The sequence below is a fragment of the Zeus faber genome (genome assembly GCF_960531495.2).
Source record: "Zeus faber genome assembly, chromosome: 3".
In the NCBI taxonomy this organism is placed as follows: Eukaryota; Metazoa; Chordata; class Actinopteri; order Zeiformes; family Zeidae; genus Zeus; species Zeus faber.
In genome coordinates this window covers 8,640,423-8,657,800 of record NC_137190.1, presented here as the reverse complement: position 1 = coordinate 8,657,800, position 17,378 = coordinate 8,640,423, and the positions used below count along the sequence as shown (strand labels likewise).

The 17,378-nt window shown below is 46.6% G+C and overlaps 1 protein-coding gene across 1 annotated transcript in view; it reads left to right on the top strand.

The window, feature by feature from the left end:
- Positions 1-11,276, top strand: part of LOC307228343 (transcription initiation factor TFIID subunit 4) — a gene marked incomplete at both ends in the record, with an annotated part of 97,419 nt that extends 86,143 nt beyond the window's left edge. The window contains one exon of the mRNA XM_079997981.1: positions 11,103-11,276. Within this exon, the coding sequence (XP_079854107.1) occupies positions 11,103-11,276 (174 nt within the window). The remainder of the gene's footprint in view (positions 1-11,102) is intronic.
- Between the last annotated feature and the right edge of the window lie 6,102 nt (positions 11,277-17,378).

Here is a 17,378-nt window from a genome sequence, read left to right as displayed (position 1 = left end):
TGAGGGAAATGTGTCACCGCTCACACCGGGATCCGCGAGCAGAGTGACGGTTGAGGGCTGCCGCCTTTCGGCCCCCGTGCACGGCGGCGCGGCGCTATTCAGTCCGACGTGATTTTTTTTTTTCGCGCGCCTTCTACTTCCCCCTAATGAGGCCATTTGCGGGATGCGCTCCCTTTAGTGTGGTCATTTAGGTTCGACGGAGCTCCGCGCTGATTGGGTTTCTCTAACCGGTTGTTCCTGTTTGGGAACCTTCCTTCTCGCGAAAGACATCAAAGGGGCCGGACCACGAGGCTCATTTGGCGGCTTCTTCCGGCTATCCATGGGCTACAAAACACCCCGGTGCCGCGATTATTAACTCAGTCACCACCCTCTCATTCAGCGTGAATTAAAAATTAAAAACCGGCAGAAATGACAGCGCCACACCATTGAAAGTAAAGTGTGCAAAACCAACAAGGGCTCATTAGCGAGTAGTTCTGACTTGAGACTCATTACACTTCTCCCATTTTATCTCTAATTGGGTTCATTTTATATATGAAACGCCTTAAATATTTAATGGTGGAAAAGTTCTACTTCTGATAGTTTACGAGTAGCCAAAGATACTTGGCCTCCATTAATTGTCCAGGTTATCGGGCAAGCTGTCGCTGTTGTCTGCAGTCGCTGTCTCTAAATGGAAAACATTAACGGGAGGAAAGAAGCTGAACACATTGTTTGTCAGATTATTGATTGGGTAATAACATATTCAGACAAACAGAAGTGCATTATAAATCAAAACAATCGCAAAACGAGTATCGCCGGCTCGTCGGGCTGCGACAGCATTGGCTGCCGCGCTGCGACACCAGCGTCTCCAGCGAGACGCCGAAACGTGAAGCAAAAGAAAGTGTCGTTAAAAAAAAAACGACCCGAGCGTCTGGAAATCTGCGGCCGGCGTCGCGAGGTTGCAGCTCATGATGTGGAGTTGAGCGAGTTATTGGGCAAAGCGAGCTCAGAGCATTTTGATGGAACATTTTCAAACGATACAATGTTTTTTTTGTTTTTTTTTTACCTTCCCTCGGTCGCCTTCGCACAATCTTTTGTTCCTCTCAGGTTTAGAGAGAGAGAGAGAGAGAGAGGCAGGGGAAAAAGGCAAGACTGTTTCCAGGCAGGGAAGTTTTGAAGCTCTTTGTTTGGGAGGAAGGTTCCGGGTGCTGCACACGGTTTAGCTCGGTGACCCTGTGACTGTCTTCTGAGGAATTGTGTGAGCGGCCCCGCGGTACAGAGCTCCGGGGTCAGCTTTCATCTTAGCAGTAACCTGTGGACTTGGAAACTCAAGGCGATGGAATTGCAGCTTTGTCAGTACACTGCTAATTAGAAAATTCCTGACCCGGAGCGAGATGTTTTAATTATGTGTTGTGTCAACGAGTTTGCAGATTTAATCCACCGTTGATACACACTCAAGTGTGCAAACTGTGTCGCACATCGTAGTAGATCGACTGGAACGGCTAAGGGTCTCTCTCCTCCCTCATCTCTATCCGCCCCACATAACCTTGCTCCTTCCCCTGCGCCATGTTTGTTAAGAGCCATCACATGCTTAAGTAGCCAAATTAGACAGAGGAGTTAATGTGTGAGCTCGTGAAAAAGCTGGTCTGATTTGCCTTGGTTTGTGGGAGGCTGAACAAAGTGACAGTATTGTGCTGTGTGTAAGCTCTCTGTTGCAGTGAGTCAGTGTGAGGGAAGGCAGGAAGGGGTTAAACAGAAATTGAGCGGGGATGCTGGGGGCAGCAGTGCTGCAGAACATAGCAGTGTTCGTGCGAAGGCAAGTCATTTCCCGAAACACTGCAGACACATGGCCCGCGGCGCTCTAAAACCTTTGGAGACCAAAATGGCTTGCAGGAGTTAGAAGTAATAAGGTGTTTTTTTGCCTTCTTTCTCCTTGACTGAAATTCTGCACGGTTGCTATGCATTGCCATGGAGCTGTGGAGCTGTTTTTATGGTTTATGTGGGTATTAAGATGCTCTGCAACTGGCCATTTTAGAGATTTGTTGTTCTTTAGTTGTGAACCAAATGGAAGTTGTTTGTTTTGAAAGTAATTCCTTTTATTTTTTTTTTCCGTGATCAGAATGTTACACCTCATTCTTTTCTCCTGTGTGTGTGTGTGTGTGTGTGTGTGTGTGTGTGTGTCTGTGTGTCTGTGTGGTTTTTTTTAGAACGTTTTGTTGGTTTCTCTTCAGTTCCGTTGTTTCGATAATAACGCAATTAAGCAGCAAGCGTAGAATGAAGAAAGAAAAAGGAAGATGATCGTCGACGTGCTCATGTTTTGGACAACAATTGTGACGTTGGCAGCCTATTGTTCAAGCTTCTCCCAGGGAAACGGAACCTGTGATGAGAACAAAGGCCGTCTGTGTCGGTGCCTGAACATAAAGCTGTGGCATTAGTGCATCCTGACCCCTCTGATTAACGGTGGACTGAACCGAAACCCTTTTCATCTTCTCCCCTGGTTCTGTTAATCTTGGCTCGCTCGTCCGCTTCAAAGAGGTTCCCCGGCATATAATCTGTGTATGTACATCTGTGAATTATTATTCTAATTCTTTATACGTTTATTAGAGCTGAATAAACTCCACATCAAATACATCACTTGGGCGATGTCAGGGAGCCTGGGGCGAATCAGCCGACATCTGTTAACTCTTTCAAAATGGCCTCATCCAGCATGTCTGTGGGCGTAGAGGAGCGAGAGAAAGGAGAGGCGAGAGGGAGAGAGGGAGAGAGAGAGAGAGAGAGAGACGTTGAAGCAGACACAGAGGTTCTCTGTTGCTGATTAATGGCGGCCGTAGGAGAGGCGTTGCAGGCCGAGCGTGGAGAGGGAGCTGGGCTGCACTCCCACGGCTGGGCTCCACGCGGTAAACACTGTGGAGGGACACGACAGCGTTCCCCGTATGAAATGCAGCGTGGAGGGGAACATGTGGGAAAGCTTTGCTCCCTGGCACATGCGGCCAGCCAGGCAGTTAGTCAGGCAGCCGGGCAGTTAGTCAGGCAGCCGGGCAGTTAGTCAGGCAGCCGGGCAGTTAGTCGGGCAGGTAGGCAGTTGGTCAGTCACTAAGCCAGTGACTGAGTCAATCAATCCTTAGCCAGTAAGTGAGCCTTTCCTTTAATCGGTAGGATGCTGCAGCTAGTCAGTCGGTAAATCAGTCAGTCCCTAAGCTAGTCCGAGTCAGCCAGACAGCGAGTCTTGTCCCCGACAGCACAGTAAGTCAGCCGGTAAAACAGTGGTCGGTTGGTCTACATCCGCCAGTGTTGGTGCAAGCAGGGTACAGCGGGAGATTGACTAACCTCTGAAAAACAACTCGATATCCCATCTTTGCTATCAACACAGGCTCAACCCTCAGGTGGTGCTGTTCCCAACCTTCTGTTCGAGTGCTCAAAAAAACCCCCAAAAAACAAAAAAACCCCAATCTTTGGAAGCTATTGCGTCTGCGTGGCCGCTTTTAAGCGCAACATTTCCGGAAAAAGGAATTGAACCCTCGAATCAACATTGGCCACCCGCCAAAGACTACTGTAGACAAAGTGAAAACACCAACTGCCGAGCCTTAACGGTGGACTTCAATTTGGACTCCACCTGGTTAAGCTTTCCCACCACTTCTTTGTTTAGCTTGTCAACAATCTGTCTGTATTGTGCTTCGCTGTTTGGATTCTCTTTTGCCTGGGGCGTAGAAATCTGGGATTTAAAGGGATTTTTCTGCATCAAAGTCAAAAACGAGAAAACAGCAGTGTTGCATGGTGAACCACCCCCAACCATCTCTCCACCGACGAGGATATTGCGTTCAGCCTTCAACAAGAACGCTAAGCAATAATTTTCCCGTGGAGCAAAACTTAATAGGTCAGTCGATGCGTGTGTTTACGAGCGCGTGTGCTTTCATGTGTGCACTTTTCTGCGTATGCCTACTCTTCCTCCGCGCACACCCTGTCTTTAACTTCTACTATGATGTGTCGTGCTGAGACAGCGGTTTTTGGCCGTGCAGGGGCCAAGCGGCTCTGTGTGCCTGGCAAAGTGGGCCATTAACCCTCAGCCCTAAGGTGTGACCCGGGCCAAATCCAATATTGGCTCCGGCATCAAGGCACCGGTGCCACTCCGGGTTCAAAGCCGCTGATCAGCAAGAAATGCCCTCCCCCCACCCTCCGCCGGCTCCACCGGCTCCGCCCTCCACCCCCCACCCCCCACCCCCCTCCTCCCTTAACCCCACCCGCTCCCCACCGCCAGACAATAAAGGACAGAATGTAAATTCTTGATGACACATATGGAGTATCACCACACAGGGCTAGAGTGAGTAGAGAGGTAAATGACGAGGAACAGGGATAAAACGTACATGATTAATTGAAATTAATGCAATAATGGAAATTATACAATAACAATCGGGAGGAGGGAGAGTTGTCAACTTTTTTCTACAGCACGGGGGGCAGTGATTGAGAGAGTGTCCCTGTTATGCACAGTTAAGCGCGGGGCAAATTGAGTTTCGTCCAATTACAAAACGGAGGAAAATAAATACACCAACAATGAAAACACACCGTTTTTATTTGCTTTGCTTGGAAAAAATATGCCTCCGATCTGAGCCACGCATCGCGCCCTCCACTGTGGAAAAGAGTGTTTCCTGATCTGCACTCATCCATAGAGACGGCGCTTAACCACGCAACACATTAAATTCAGTGGAGAAGATTGCATTGTTCTGTCCAGTCGAGGATGCAGCAGCGACTCTGCTCCGTGATAAACATTGAAAAGGCTACGTTAACAGATATGCCACTGTTCAATTGTGGTAAGCATTGAATGAAATGTACAGGCAGGCTGGAGTGTCAGGTCACCCCTGGACCTGCACCAACCCCGGTCATGAACTACGCGGCTTATGTCCTCAAACCGGCTAATTTTAGTTTGCACGAGCATGGAGGAACATGAGGGACGCTCCGAGGAAGAAGAAGCATTTCTGTAGTTGCGAAGGCTCCCTATCAATTGCAGTCGCTCTTTGTCTCCAATTGTCCAATTTTTACTGATTGCACCTTTGAAAATGCACTCCGTACACTGAGGGACGAATTCACAAAATGATTGCACTGCTTTTGCGGCCGCTAAACCGGCGCAGATAACGGAAAAAAGAGTCGAATTCACAAAGCACCCGCAAACGGTGAACTGCACCGCTGACTGCCACGTAAATAGCGTCTCAGTGCCCCGGTGCTATTTGCGTGTATTTAAACGGGGTATTATTCATACATTTGGTGCAAAGTTGGCCCCTCACTATGAAAATGAGCCTAAATGCAAAAAACATCCAGTTCACAAACACCAGCACTAATAACCACACGCAGTTAGAGTGAAATTATTACCGTCTGTAGAGACCTGGTGGTAATTGAAGCTCATTTATAAGGGGCGACATGTCCAGACTTTCCAGTGATCTGTAAATAATATTTTGACATTATTATTCAAATTATTAATACTGTCACGGTATCCGAAGGTAGCCATGCCTTGAACGGGCAGAAATCCGTGGTGTTTTTCAAAACGGACTCCAAAAGCAACTTGTTGAAACTTTGAATCATTTATTGTACAAAAAAGACCTTACAAACGTTGACAAAAACGGTTCCATAATTCTTAAGTAAACTCAAAAGATATTGAAAAGTTATGGAGAGCAGCGATGAAGGGGTCTGTCCTACACTGCTGCTGCATTGGCCTAAAGATTGAGAACCATGGACAGCTCCGCTCAAACCTTGTCTTTTTTTTGTTGTTGTTTTTTTTATTGCATTGAAAAAAAAAGAGTGAAAAATATGGTTATTTTATAAGGAAGAGTGTTAGGACCATGCAAAATAATAAAATACCCCTGTGCTCCACGCTCCGCGCCGATTGCTCCCTCTGCAATCGGGCACGAGATGCGCCGGGGGGGGGGGGGGGGGCATTGGGGTGCAATTGCATTGGGGGGAAGGCCCAATTGCGTAATGGAGAGGGAGCGAGCGGAGCGGGGAGAGCGCTCCCTTTCCATTTCGCATTTGGGCCTTCCCCCTTCACTGTTTTCCAAACAAAATAAATAAAAAGTGTGTTTTCATTTTATATTGATTTATTTCCCTTACGTTTCCTAATTGAACGAAACGAAAAAATCCCCGTGTGTGCCGTGTCCGCGGTGTCGTGATACCCATTTCTCTCCTTCTCTCTGCCATTGTCCTGCTTGTGTTCTTGGTGCAAAGCCACCATTTATACTTTGCCACATGGATAATTGCGATCAGACGCAAGACAATGGAAAATTGCACTCAGCTGCAAAGCTTTCTGGCCGTGTTCGCGCTGGCATATCATTTGTGCAATATCTAATAAGAATCGGACGCTGAGGGGGTGCAGATAGTGGGCGCAATTGATGCACAATTGATGGTGCTATCAGCGGCCGCAATGCATTTCTTTGTGGATTTGCCACTGAATGTATTGTAAGTTAGTTTATAAGATGAATAATGAATAAACATTCAGATTGGGTCATTGTATTCCTGGTTTCATACGATAGTTAATTTACCTCACAAGGCGTCATGGACTTTTTTAACCTTTTGTCCACTGGGCCATCTTTTGAGCGAGCAATGTGTAACAGGTGCTTTTTCAACGCACCGGTTGCCCCAATTTGAAATATTAGCAATGCCAACCGTTGTTCTCATTTGAGTAGCACTGAACGTAGAAACCACTGGGGTGCCTCTCAGAAGCCTAGCCTCATTTTTTGACAAGCGGGCCAGGAAGAAGTCCCATGACATCCTGGTGGACAGTACCCATCTCCTCCATCCCCAGTTTCAGACCCTTCCTCACGGGCGCCTACACCTCCCCAGATGCTCTACCAACCGGCGCAGCACATCATCTGCACCGGAGGCCGTTCGCCTGCTGAATAAGACTTAAAGGAACAATATGATGCTCTACCAGGAGCTTAGCCCATGTTTTTACTGTGTTTTACTATGCCCCAAATCAAATTGCCCTCTGGGAATTAATGAAGTTGAATTTAATTTAATTTAATTTAATTTAATTTAATTTAATTTAATTTAATTTAATTCAATTTGATTAAATTTAAATGTAATTGAAATGTAATTTCATTTAATTTCATTTAAATACTTTAATGCTTTAATGCTCAACAGCATGTTGTAACGTTTAATGTTTTAATTCAAAATAAGAAGACGAGGGTAGCGTCTTTGAAGGGTGGGTCCTATGGAGCATGAGCATTGTTTAGGGGTTCCGCAAGGTTCTGTTCTGGATCCACTCATTTTCTGAAACATCGCATAGTATAGAAATGCAATAACCTCTGATTAGTTCTATTATTTTACAACCTTGGTCATGCTTTGTCACGCCGAGTGGCAGCCTGGTCGTCCTTCTGTGGCCCCTTCTCAAGCTCCCTTCCCTTTTTTCCAAAAGGGAAAATTCCCTTCCTGGGAGTTTTCCCTTGCCCGGATGAGAGCTCAGACCCGGGGAGGCCGTTGATTTCTGTGTGAGATGTGGGTTTGTGAAGCCCTTTGAGACTACATTGTGATTAAAGGCTATAAATAAACTTGACTTGAAACAACATGTCAGTGTTAAAAAAAAAACTGCCTTCTGCAGGTAAGTTAGTACCACAATTAATTGACGGTTATTAAAGAGGTCAGCAATGTCTGTCTCAAGCCACCAGCATTAAAGCAAAAGTAAATTTGATAGCTAATAGCCGGTGTGTGTGTGTGGGTGTGTGTGGGTGTGTGTGTGTGTGTGTGTGTGTGTGTGTGTGTGTGTGTGTGTGTGTGTGTGTGTGTGTGTGTGTGTGTGTGTGTGTGTGTGTGTGTGTGTGTGTGGAAAATGTGTTTGCCCCATCACACACATGTCTTTTGAGAGAATAGCTGACAGTGTGAAGGACCTACGAAATAGCATCACCTCCTCCACGCTCCTCTCCTCCTCCTCCCTCCCTCCCTCTTCCCCTCTCCTCCCTGCTTCACTCCTCTTTTCTCCTCGGCTCCCCTCGCCTCCTCCCTTCTGCTTCTCTGCCGTTATACCTTTCATTTCCTTACGTTTTGTCCCTACTTTCCATTCCTCCTCCTTTCCCCTCTCCTCTCCCCTCAGGCCCCTCCATCGCCCGCCCCTCCCTCCCTCCCTCCGCTCTTCGCCCCTCCCTCTCGGTTTCTCCTCTCGGCCTTCTCCTCCGCGGGTTCTATCCGTCGCTATTTCTCTCCCTTCATCCCCTGCTCCAAACAAGTCAAATGTCTGAAGAGATGTATCGAAGTATCCCTGTGTGTTCTGTACGATGGATATGTCATATGACATAATGCCTCGCAGCGGCCATCACAGATAAAATGACAGATGCTGTTTTTTGCCTCATGGATCTTTCTTGGCAAAGCCGATTTTGAGACTTTCATTTTTGCTTTTCTCTCTCTCTCTCTCTCTCTCTCTCTCTCTCTCTCTCTCTCTCTCCCTCTCTCTCCGACTTCCTCACGCCTCTTTTCCCTTCTCTCCCCCCTTTCTCATTTCTTCCACGGTGACCTTACAAAGCCTGACATTTTGTTATTCATTGAATTTCAGACACAATTACCAATTACTGTGTAATTGCTGGCGACATGGAAAGCGTGGTCGGTAACGTCTCGCTCTCCCTTTCAACTGACGCTCCGCCATCTGCTTTGTTTTGCACTGCTGTTCAAGTCCACCGTCCACCACACACCCCCACCCCCCTACGCGCCCCCCCCCCCCCCCCATCCAAAACATCATTCCCTTCGCGCATTGGCGGGTGGGGTAGGTTTCCATGGTTACTGACAACAACATGCTGGTGTTTGTGTTGCTGGCACGCGGGAGGCGGAGGGCATAACGACACTGGGAGCACAGAGAGGCTGCGTTAAGTGAAATTAGCTGGGCTGCCTGGCAGAAGACTGACCTTTCTCCCTGTATTTGGATCACTTACCCAGGCTGCCCCTGTCTCTGAAGGGAACAAGGCTGCAGAGTGCTAGCGGGATGAGGGGGATGTCAGGGGTCTGGCGACCATCACGCAATCCGTACCCCCCCACCCCATCCGCTGCACCAGCCCGGCACCCACCGCCAGTGGCAACGCGGCCCGTCGGTCCAGGTGGATGGATGGTTTTGATTGGTAAAGTCTGTGGAGCTGGCGCTGGCATGTGAGTGGCAGTAATTGGCATGGCAGCGGGCAGGCCCATCTTTCACATGCGCTCAGCGGTGATTGGTCTGATTGGGCCGGGCCTTTTCCCCCCTCAGTGAGGACCTGGCCTGCCCCCCGGGGGCGCCGTGGGGCATGTTGTCGCCCCCACCCCCCTCCGCACACCTCCGCCCATAAGGCTCTGGCAGTATATCAACATCGCTGACCAGAGACGTCTGTGCGGAGAGGGAGGCTGGCAGCGGCCACCCTCACTCTCCCAGTGCTCGGTGGGGCCCTAGGAGGCTAAATAGGAAATGTCAAATGAGACACTGCTATGCATTTTGCATGGGGCGGGCGTTGGCTCTTGTAAATTCATACCCAACATGTGTTTGCAATTAGGGCCTGTCTGTGCTGTGTGTTTACAGAGTGGTGCAATCAATGTAATTGTGAAAGGGTGTTCCTGACTGAGACGCCTGTCTTATTTCTCTCTGCCTGGGTTCAAGTGGGCATTTGCTCAGGCTGCTCCCCCGGTGTTTTTCATTTCCAAATGTAAATGCTTCTCCTGATTTCTATCAGTTTTTGTATACATGTTTTTTTTATTTTTCTTTCTTTCTTCTTTTACATTTTTTCCTGGATGGAATACAAAACAATGAAGGCGGTGTTTCAACACAGGATGTCAGCCCAGATCTACGTCAGCACCAATGTTTGTTTACAAAAGAAAATCTAGCCATAACCATATAATGATATAAAGAAGCATAAAGCATGCCTAACCAGCAGGATGGCTTCCCTCGCTCTCGGAGCCACACAGACGTCGTGCTCCTCAGTGATCGCCTGCTTTTGGGTATGAAAATGAAGAATAAAAACGTTATCCTCTTGATTGCACCTGCAGATCTGGACATTATTAGCACATCTTTTGATGTTTCCTTTGTGAGAGGGATTACTCGCCTCAGTGGAGGTGTGTACTTGCTCAGGGGCAACAACATTTCTTGTGGTGCTGTTAATGTTAACCCTACCAGTCAATTTTAGTGAAGTAGGAACGGCTTGAATGACTCTCTCTTTATGCGACAGTTGTTCCATTGGATTGGATTGCGACTGATAACTTAATGATCTGGCGACTTATTGTTGTTCCTCCCAAAGGAAAGGGAGCTTAAGAAAAACACTCTTTGGTGGAGGGTGGAGGCTTATTTGTAGAAATATGGATATAGTTAAGTTAAGGGGGGGAAATCGGATAGGATGAATCTGGAAAAACATGGACGACCCAAACTAAAGTGACAAAGCCCTTTTGATGCCCCCCGTAAGGAATGCAGTTTTAATAGGTTTGTGTATTTACGTGTATGTGCATTATGTTCAAAACAACCACCTACCCACACACACACACAGACACACACACACACACACACACACAAACAACATGGTTTTCATCCGAGAGGCTGGTCACCTGCAGTCCCATCAAACAGCCGGGAAGCGATTACAGATTTAGTGCCTTGCTCGTGGGACCAGGTGTAATACGGCAGTGACCTACCGGTTTTTCGGTTCGCAGGAGGAATGCGTTCTCCTCTCCCCCGATCAATATAAAAACCCAAAACCTTTTGCTTTGAGGGATTCCGACTTCCTGGAAAGGAAAAAAAAAACCATAAATGTATGTATTTTCCTTTTGAAGTTTGGAAGAAATCCAAACAAAGCGGCGCAGGAAGACGTGCTCTGTTTGCTGTTGTTGACGACTGATCTGCTCGCAAAAAAAGATGTTGAATTGGCGGTGAACTCGCTGCCATTTAATATCGGTGTGTTATTTGGTGTGGCGGAGAACTCCCTCAAGCTATAGAGCGATTCTGTCACAACTCATCTGCTGAAAACCCAATCAATCCTGTAAAGCGAAATCAAGGAAACTAACATCCGGGAGTGGGGCGGGGTGTGTGGGGCGGATGATGTGCGCGACTAGGACTCCGTACCCGTACCGCCCGCTCACGTGCCTCCTGCCTTGACTGTTTTTTTGTTTTTTTTTGTTTGTTTTTTTGTTTTTTTCCCCTCCGTGTCCAGGTCTCGGGCGGCGGGGCCGGCTCCCCGGGCGGCTCCTCGGCCGCGGCCGGCTCGTCGCGGCAGCCCGCCCGGCAGCGCATCACCCGCGTCAACCTCAGGGACTTCATTTTCTACATGGAGCAGGAGCGAGAGACCGCCCACTCCCTGCTGCTGTACCGCGCCCTGCTCAAGTAGCCTCCGTTTTTATCTCCTCCTCCTCCTCTCCCAGCCACGTGCCTTCTGAGCGGGTCCCACGCACCGGCTCTGCGTCTCCGTGTGTCCCGTCGGTGACGTTTCCATGTAGCTTTTGATAAGAAAGAGGGAGAGCCGGCGACGGGGGGAAAGAGGGAAGAAAAAAAACAAAACAAACCCATAAAAACGAACCTTGTTGTTCCGCGTCCTCTCTGTTTTAGCGACACGGTTTAAAAAAAAAAAACGATGTGGTTAGATCATGGAGTTCAATTCAGTGGCCATGCAAAAAATACATTGATATATTTGTGTTGTGTTTAAAAGAAGGAAAAATGTGGTTTTGATGCCCCCAGGACTTCAGCCAGCGCTTGTTCCATGTTTATCAAGTAGATTTGTGTTTGATGTACTTGGCAGTAGCTTGAATGAATTGCCTCAGAATGAGGATTAGTTTGGTTCCTGTTCACACGTTGATACAGCCTATGATATTATTCGCCAGTTATTTGTTGAACCCGGTTCAATGAATGTGGTCCGGAGAAACTCGGTCATTTAGAGACTTTGCTGAGTTTTCCCTTTTTGATTCCGTGGCATTATTTTCGAGCGTTGCATTCTGATTCCTAATAACAGCAACACAGCCAGTTCCCTATCGACAATTGTAAATAGTTATTTTGGAATTATTTAAATGGCATGTATCACATTTTTATCACATGTAAGCTTTGTTGAGAAAAAGAAAAAAACAGCCTATGAGTCAATATTAAGAGCCCGGATGTTTAATACTGTAAAACCATGTGCGTTGAATTTGTCAGAATGAGCCATTTTTATCGTACTCACAGCTCTGCTTATGATTTAACGGAAGGCAAAATCCCTCTAAATCTGCTCTAAAGGTCACTCAACAAAAGCCAAGACCATCAGATATGCCAAATTCTCATGTCGTATTTTTTCACATGTACGAAAGGATTTATTTTTTATTATTATTTTTTGTTTTTTATCATTTTAAAAACAGTTTTTAAACTTATTTTCAATATCAAAGCAGGACGACTGTTCTGGACAGTTTTCCTGATGAGGGCATTCAAAGGAGATACACTCCTTGATGAGCACTTCCTACCGAGACTTGATAGTTACCGTTTCCTCCCAGTTCTATGTTTAAAAGGTGTAATCTCTAAAGGAACTTTTTTATTTTATAAATGTTAAAGTTAGAAAGCCAGAAAAAAACCCTTTAAGGACCAATGGGGGGGGCCGGGGGTCCAGTTACCACCCCTTTGGAAACCACCGACTCATAAGTTTCTCCCGGGCACAGCGAGCACCACGCCCTCAGCAGTATTGTTTGGTCGGTCTCGCAGCGTCTACGAGGAGTTTTCCACTATTTATTATCTCCCTGTCCATGTTTTTGATGAAGCATTAATATAAGCAACAGAAAATGAGACGTTGGCGATAACATCAACAATTTCCATACAATGATTGCAAATTCTTGGCCTGGGTCAGATTCCCAGAAAAATCTTGACAGATCAATTAAATGTATATATATATATATATATATATATTAGTACATTATTATTATTATTATTATATCATTACAACAACAAGAAGATTCTCACGCGTTAGTCCTCACAGGTCAGTTGTCTGAATTTAACCTGAAATAGGTGCAATTAATATATTATTTTTGTTACTTCCTGAGGACAAAATGCACTTTGTCTCCTGAGTGTTCTGTGTCACTGCAGTGTTGCAATTTGTGATGTCATCACATGTTTTGACCAATCCTTGACGGCCTTTCTGTTTGTCGTATTGTTTTGTTTTGTTCTTCATTCGCTGAATACCTTGGCCTCTATGCAGTTTGTCCTGTCCTATGTCATTTATTTAACTATGGGTCACATTTGGAAGAAAAAAAACAATGTTGTGCGTTTTGGACTTTTAACAGCACTTTTTTGTATTAAGTATTTTACCTGACAGCTGAAAGCTGTCACTAATGGACTTTTAATTATTAATATGTATTGCAATTTGCGGTCAAAAAACACTTATTTTAAGAATTTATATATTTTCTTTTTTTTTTATTATTGGTGAATTATTGATCCATAGTTAGTCCATTTCCGGCAAAGTAGTTACATTTCAAAATATCTAATGAAATGATAGATAAAAAGGAAGCACAACATATATTATTGTAAACTACAAATGGTTTTTATTAATGACTTGTATTGTTTCTGCTTTCACAGGAGGATATTTCTACTACCGCAGCTTTTTAGCCAAAATATTAGAACAATATTACTGATGTAAACAGGTGGGGGAGTTAGCATTTCAATGTAAGGATGATTTGTAAATATTGTTTACAAGATCATGTGTTTATTAGAACCACGTTATTTTTGGTAAACTCTTGTACATACCTTGAAGATTTCCTGTTTGTGTGAAAAAAACAATACTTCTGTATTTGTACCTATTTTGTAAAGGAATAAATAAGCTGTTTACTAAGCCGAGCTCCTCGCCGACTCGCCCCTTATTTATTTGGTCTCTTTTGGAAAGTGGAATGAAGATTTCTGTAATCGAACAGCAAATGTAGGTAAGTCACACTGGCCTGGAAGTCGGCGGAGCATCACGGCTCAATTTCCATTTTTTAAGAACTCCACCGTCGCTGCACCACTCCAGAACAAATCCGTGTCGAGCGCAACTACTAAACCCTGAAAAGTCCCCTTAGGATTCTATTGCCAATTAGGCAGCAGCGTTTCTGAAGAGACCGGACCGTTTAATTTGGTGTAAAATATTGGGGTTTTCAGAGCGTATTGCTGTTGTTTTGACATCCCGGCCCGTTCTCCATCCGCGTAGTCGCTCCGGAGCCCGGCCGTGAATGCAGAATCCGTCCCTTTTTGATTTGATCTGGATCCGTCGCCCGTCCCCAGATGTTCCAGGGTCTCCACCAGCAAACACCAAACGGATTTAATCAGCTCAATCACGGCGAAGCCAGGGTTCAGCTCGGGGTCCCCCCCCGAATAAAACCATTCAACCGCATTTCTGCTTCCATTTTACATTTCGGGCGTTCTCTCATGGACACTGGCTTTTAATCCGCCCAACAGCAGTGTTTTCATTCAATGCACTGACATTGACTGCGCTGCTAGGATTTGGAAGAGAAATGGAATGGACTATTTTATTACTATTCTGTGGGGTGGGGGTGGGGGTGGGGGGAGGGGTGTGGAGGCTGTCCCCTGAGGTTAAAACAGAAATAATTTGACCATTCTCTTGCAGTTCTATGTTTAAAAGATGCAATGTGTATTACACTGTAAATTAACTTCTGTTCGGTCGGAGTTAGAAAGCCGGGAAGCCCCTTCGGGACCGGCAGCGGGGTCCAGGTGCCGCCCCTCTGGAAACCACTGACTCATGATGTCGTCCCCGTACCGTCGCTGGAAGACGAGGCGATCTCCAATCGCCAAAGATGAAGAAGAAACTTCCATTCCGCCGACGCAAGGACAAACGGAAACTCGGGGTGTACAGTACGTCCTTTTATTATCGCAAATATGCAAGAAAAATCAAATGGAGACACTGTAAATGAACACATGCCCTTTAATACCACAGTCTAATTGTTTTTAACACTTTAAATAATATACATTTGCACCTTAGTATACCCTTTTGAAATGTCTTAATTCATATGTACACAAAGTAATGCTTGGAACTCGTCTTTTTCTTCTAGTGAAGAGGACCGCTTGAGGGCTCCTTAAGACCCAAAGTCCCAATATCTCAATTTACAGTAACTGTACAACTCACCCACCTTTGAGATGGTTGTGAAGCCTCGCTAATGGGCTAACCACTGACCATTGTTTTTTTTTGTTTTTTTTGCTGACAAGTCCGTAATGTCGCCAGTTAAATCAAGTTTACACAGTTCGGTCGCCAAACCTGCCCGTAGAGTCGAAAAGGCGCGCCCCGAACTCGTGCCCGAAAGTTCTGCGTTGTGTCTCCGATCGGAAAAAAAAGTTTTTTGTTTTTTTTTAAATTTCGCTGCCGCGAGCGGAGCTGGCCCCGCCGGGGCCCTCGAAAAAGTTGACGGGAAAAAAAAAGTCTAGCCTAACGATTTCGAAAACTACAAGGGGGGGTAAAACGGAGGCGAGAGTCTGCTGAGCCGCGGCTTTAGTGCGTCAGCACCGATATGCTTCATCAAGGGCCGACCGCAACGCATCCAAAAGCTCCTGCACGCCACATTTCAGTTACATCAAAGGTGGGAGTTGTTACCTTGAGATCTACAACAGGGACTCTGTTAGATATTCGGGGATGGGGGTGGAGGCGGGGTGGAGTTGTTGCCGGCTGGAGTTTTGACTCATCAGTTTGTTTTGCCCGCTGCGGTGGGGATGGTCCAGTGAGCCACGGGGTAGGAGGCCGTTCTGAACACGGGGGCATGGGGATGGCACAGCGGGAGGGGACACAAAACCGTGTCTCTACTGGCACCGCTGAGCCGCCAGCCCCCGGGGGTGGGGCGGTGGGGGCGGCGGGGGCGGCGGGGGGCGGGTGTGCTGTGAAGCCCAACGTCCCTCAGCACATGAAAGGCCTGGTTGGCCATTCCCTTTGAGGCGACTGGATGCAAAGGACCAGGCCACGAGCAGGTCTGAACAAAGAGGGGCTTGATTGTGGGCGAGCGCCCCCCAGGGAGGAGCGCACCAGACTGGGAGCCGCGCTTCCACCAAACTCCCGCTTTGGCCTTGTTTAAGCCGCGGCCGGCCACAGAGAGAACATTATGAAAACACGGTTTAGCAAAAAACTAGCACCCATTTTAAATGAGTACATTTTCCACTAGTTAATAAACACCCCCTCACCCCCTACCCCCCACCCCGATGAAAGTCCTAAACTCACGCCCACCAAGACCAGTGTGGGCGTGTGGTTTTTTTGGATGGGTCTTTTGGAACGGGAGGGGGAGAAAAAAATAAAAATAAAAAAAAACCCACACAGCATCTGTAAATTACACACACACACACACACAGAAAGTATGAAAACTTGGCCTTTCTTGTTTATGTCTTTGATCCAGAAATGTTGAGAATAAGACCAAAAAGAATGGAGGCAGGAGAGACTAAGTGCCTCCCACTCGTCTCTTTGTGCGCGGGGCCTTGATGCCGGGCGCGCGGTTCACTCTGGGTGCCGCCACGCACACATTCCAAGAGCCGCTGAAATAATCCCGGCTTAGAAGTGACAATATTGAAATAAACAGAGAGAAGAAGCGCGCGTTTCTCTGTCCCGGACTCCTCTCGACTCCAGAAAAAAAAAAAAAGAGAGGCCTTCAGACGAGGGAATGTGGAGAAACCCTTCACACGGCTTTTTAAAGTATAACTTTGAAGCTATTTTGTCTGCAAAATATTCCATTTTTCTTTCCAGTAGATAAACACCTGTACAAAGAGAGTGTCCTTGCATTTTGTACAATCAACAAAATAGGCACCTGGTCAGCTCCGACACCTTGGTTTACTTAGGTCTGGCGACGCCTTTTTAAACGCCGCCGTCCTCCCGTGAATATGAGGAGAGGGAAAAAAAAACAAAAACGCTGGATTTCGGGGACTGGGCGTCGGCCTGGTTTTTTAGGGACGTGGGCGGACACCTCCGTAGAAAATGTTTTCTTTTTAAGTGCAAACAAACGTTATCAAGCATTTAGAGTACATCCCAACACAACCACTGAGATAGACTGGTAACCCCCCCCACCCCAGCCCACCCCACCCCTGTGATGGTCCTCAGGTCATTTACATTCTGCCCCCGCACGCATCTGCAGGCGCCTTCCAGCTCAGAGCTCGAAAAGCGCAAAACTCCAACCTCGTTTTGTACAGTTTTTCGGGGTTTTTTTACCCCCCCAAATTTGCTCTTTTTTTTTTGTTGTTGTTTTTACTCAAACTTTCACAAAACAATTGACAAATCTGCCGCCGCCCCGTCGAGTCGCCCGGTTACAGGGAGCTCCCAGATATGATTTCAGGACTAATAAGCAATAATTCCAAAGCACTTTTTTTTTTTTTTGTCTTTTTTCTTTTTCATGTGTGCTACACATTTGACGATAAACAACGCAGAAATATCCAGGTTTTCTTTTTTTTCTTCCAGCCCCATTCGAAACAATGAGACTTTCTCCGGCTCTTGAGTGCATTAGCAGCCAGATTGCTTCAGCCGCGT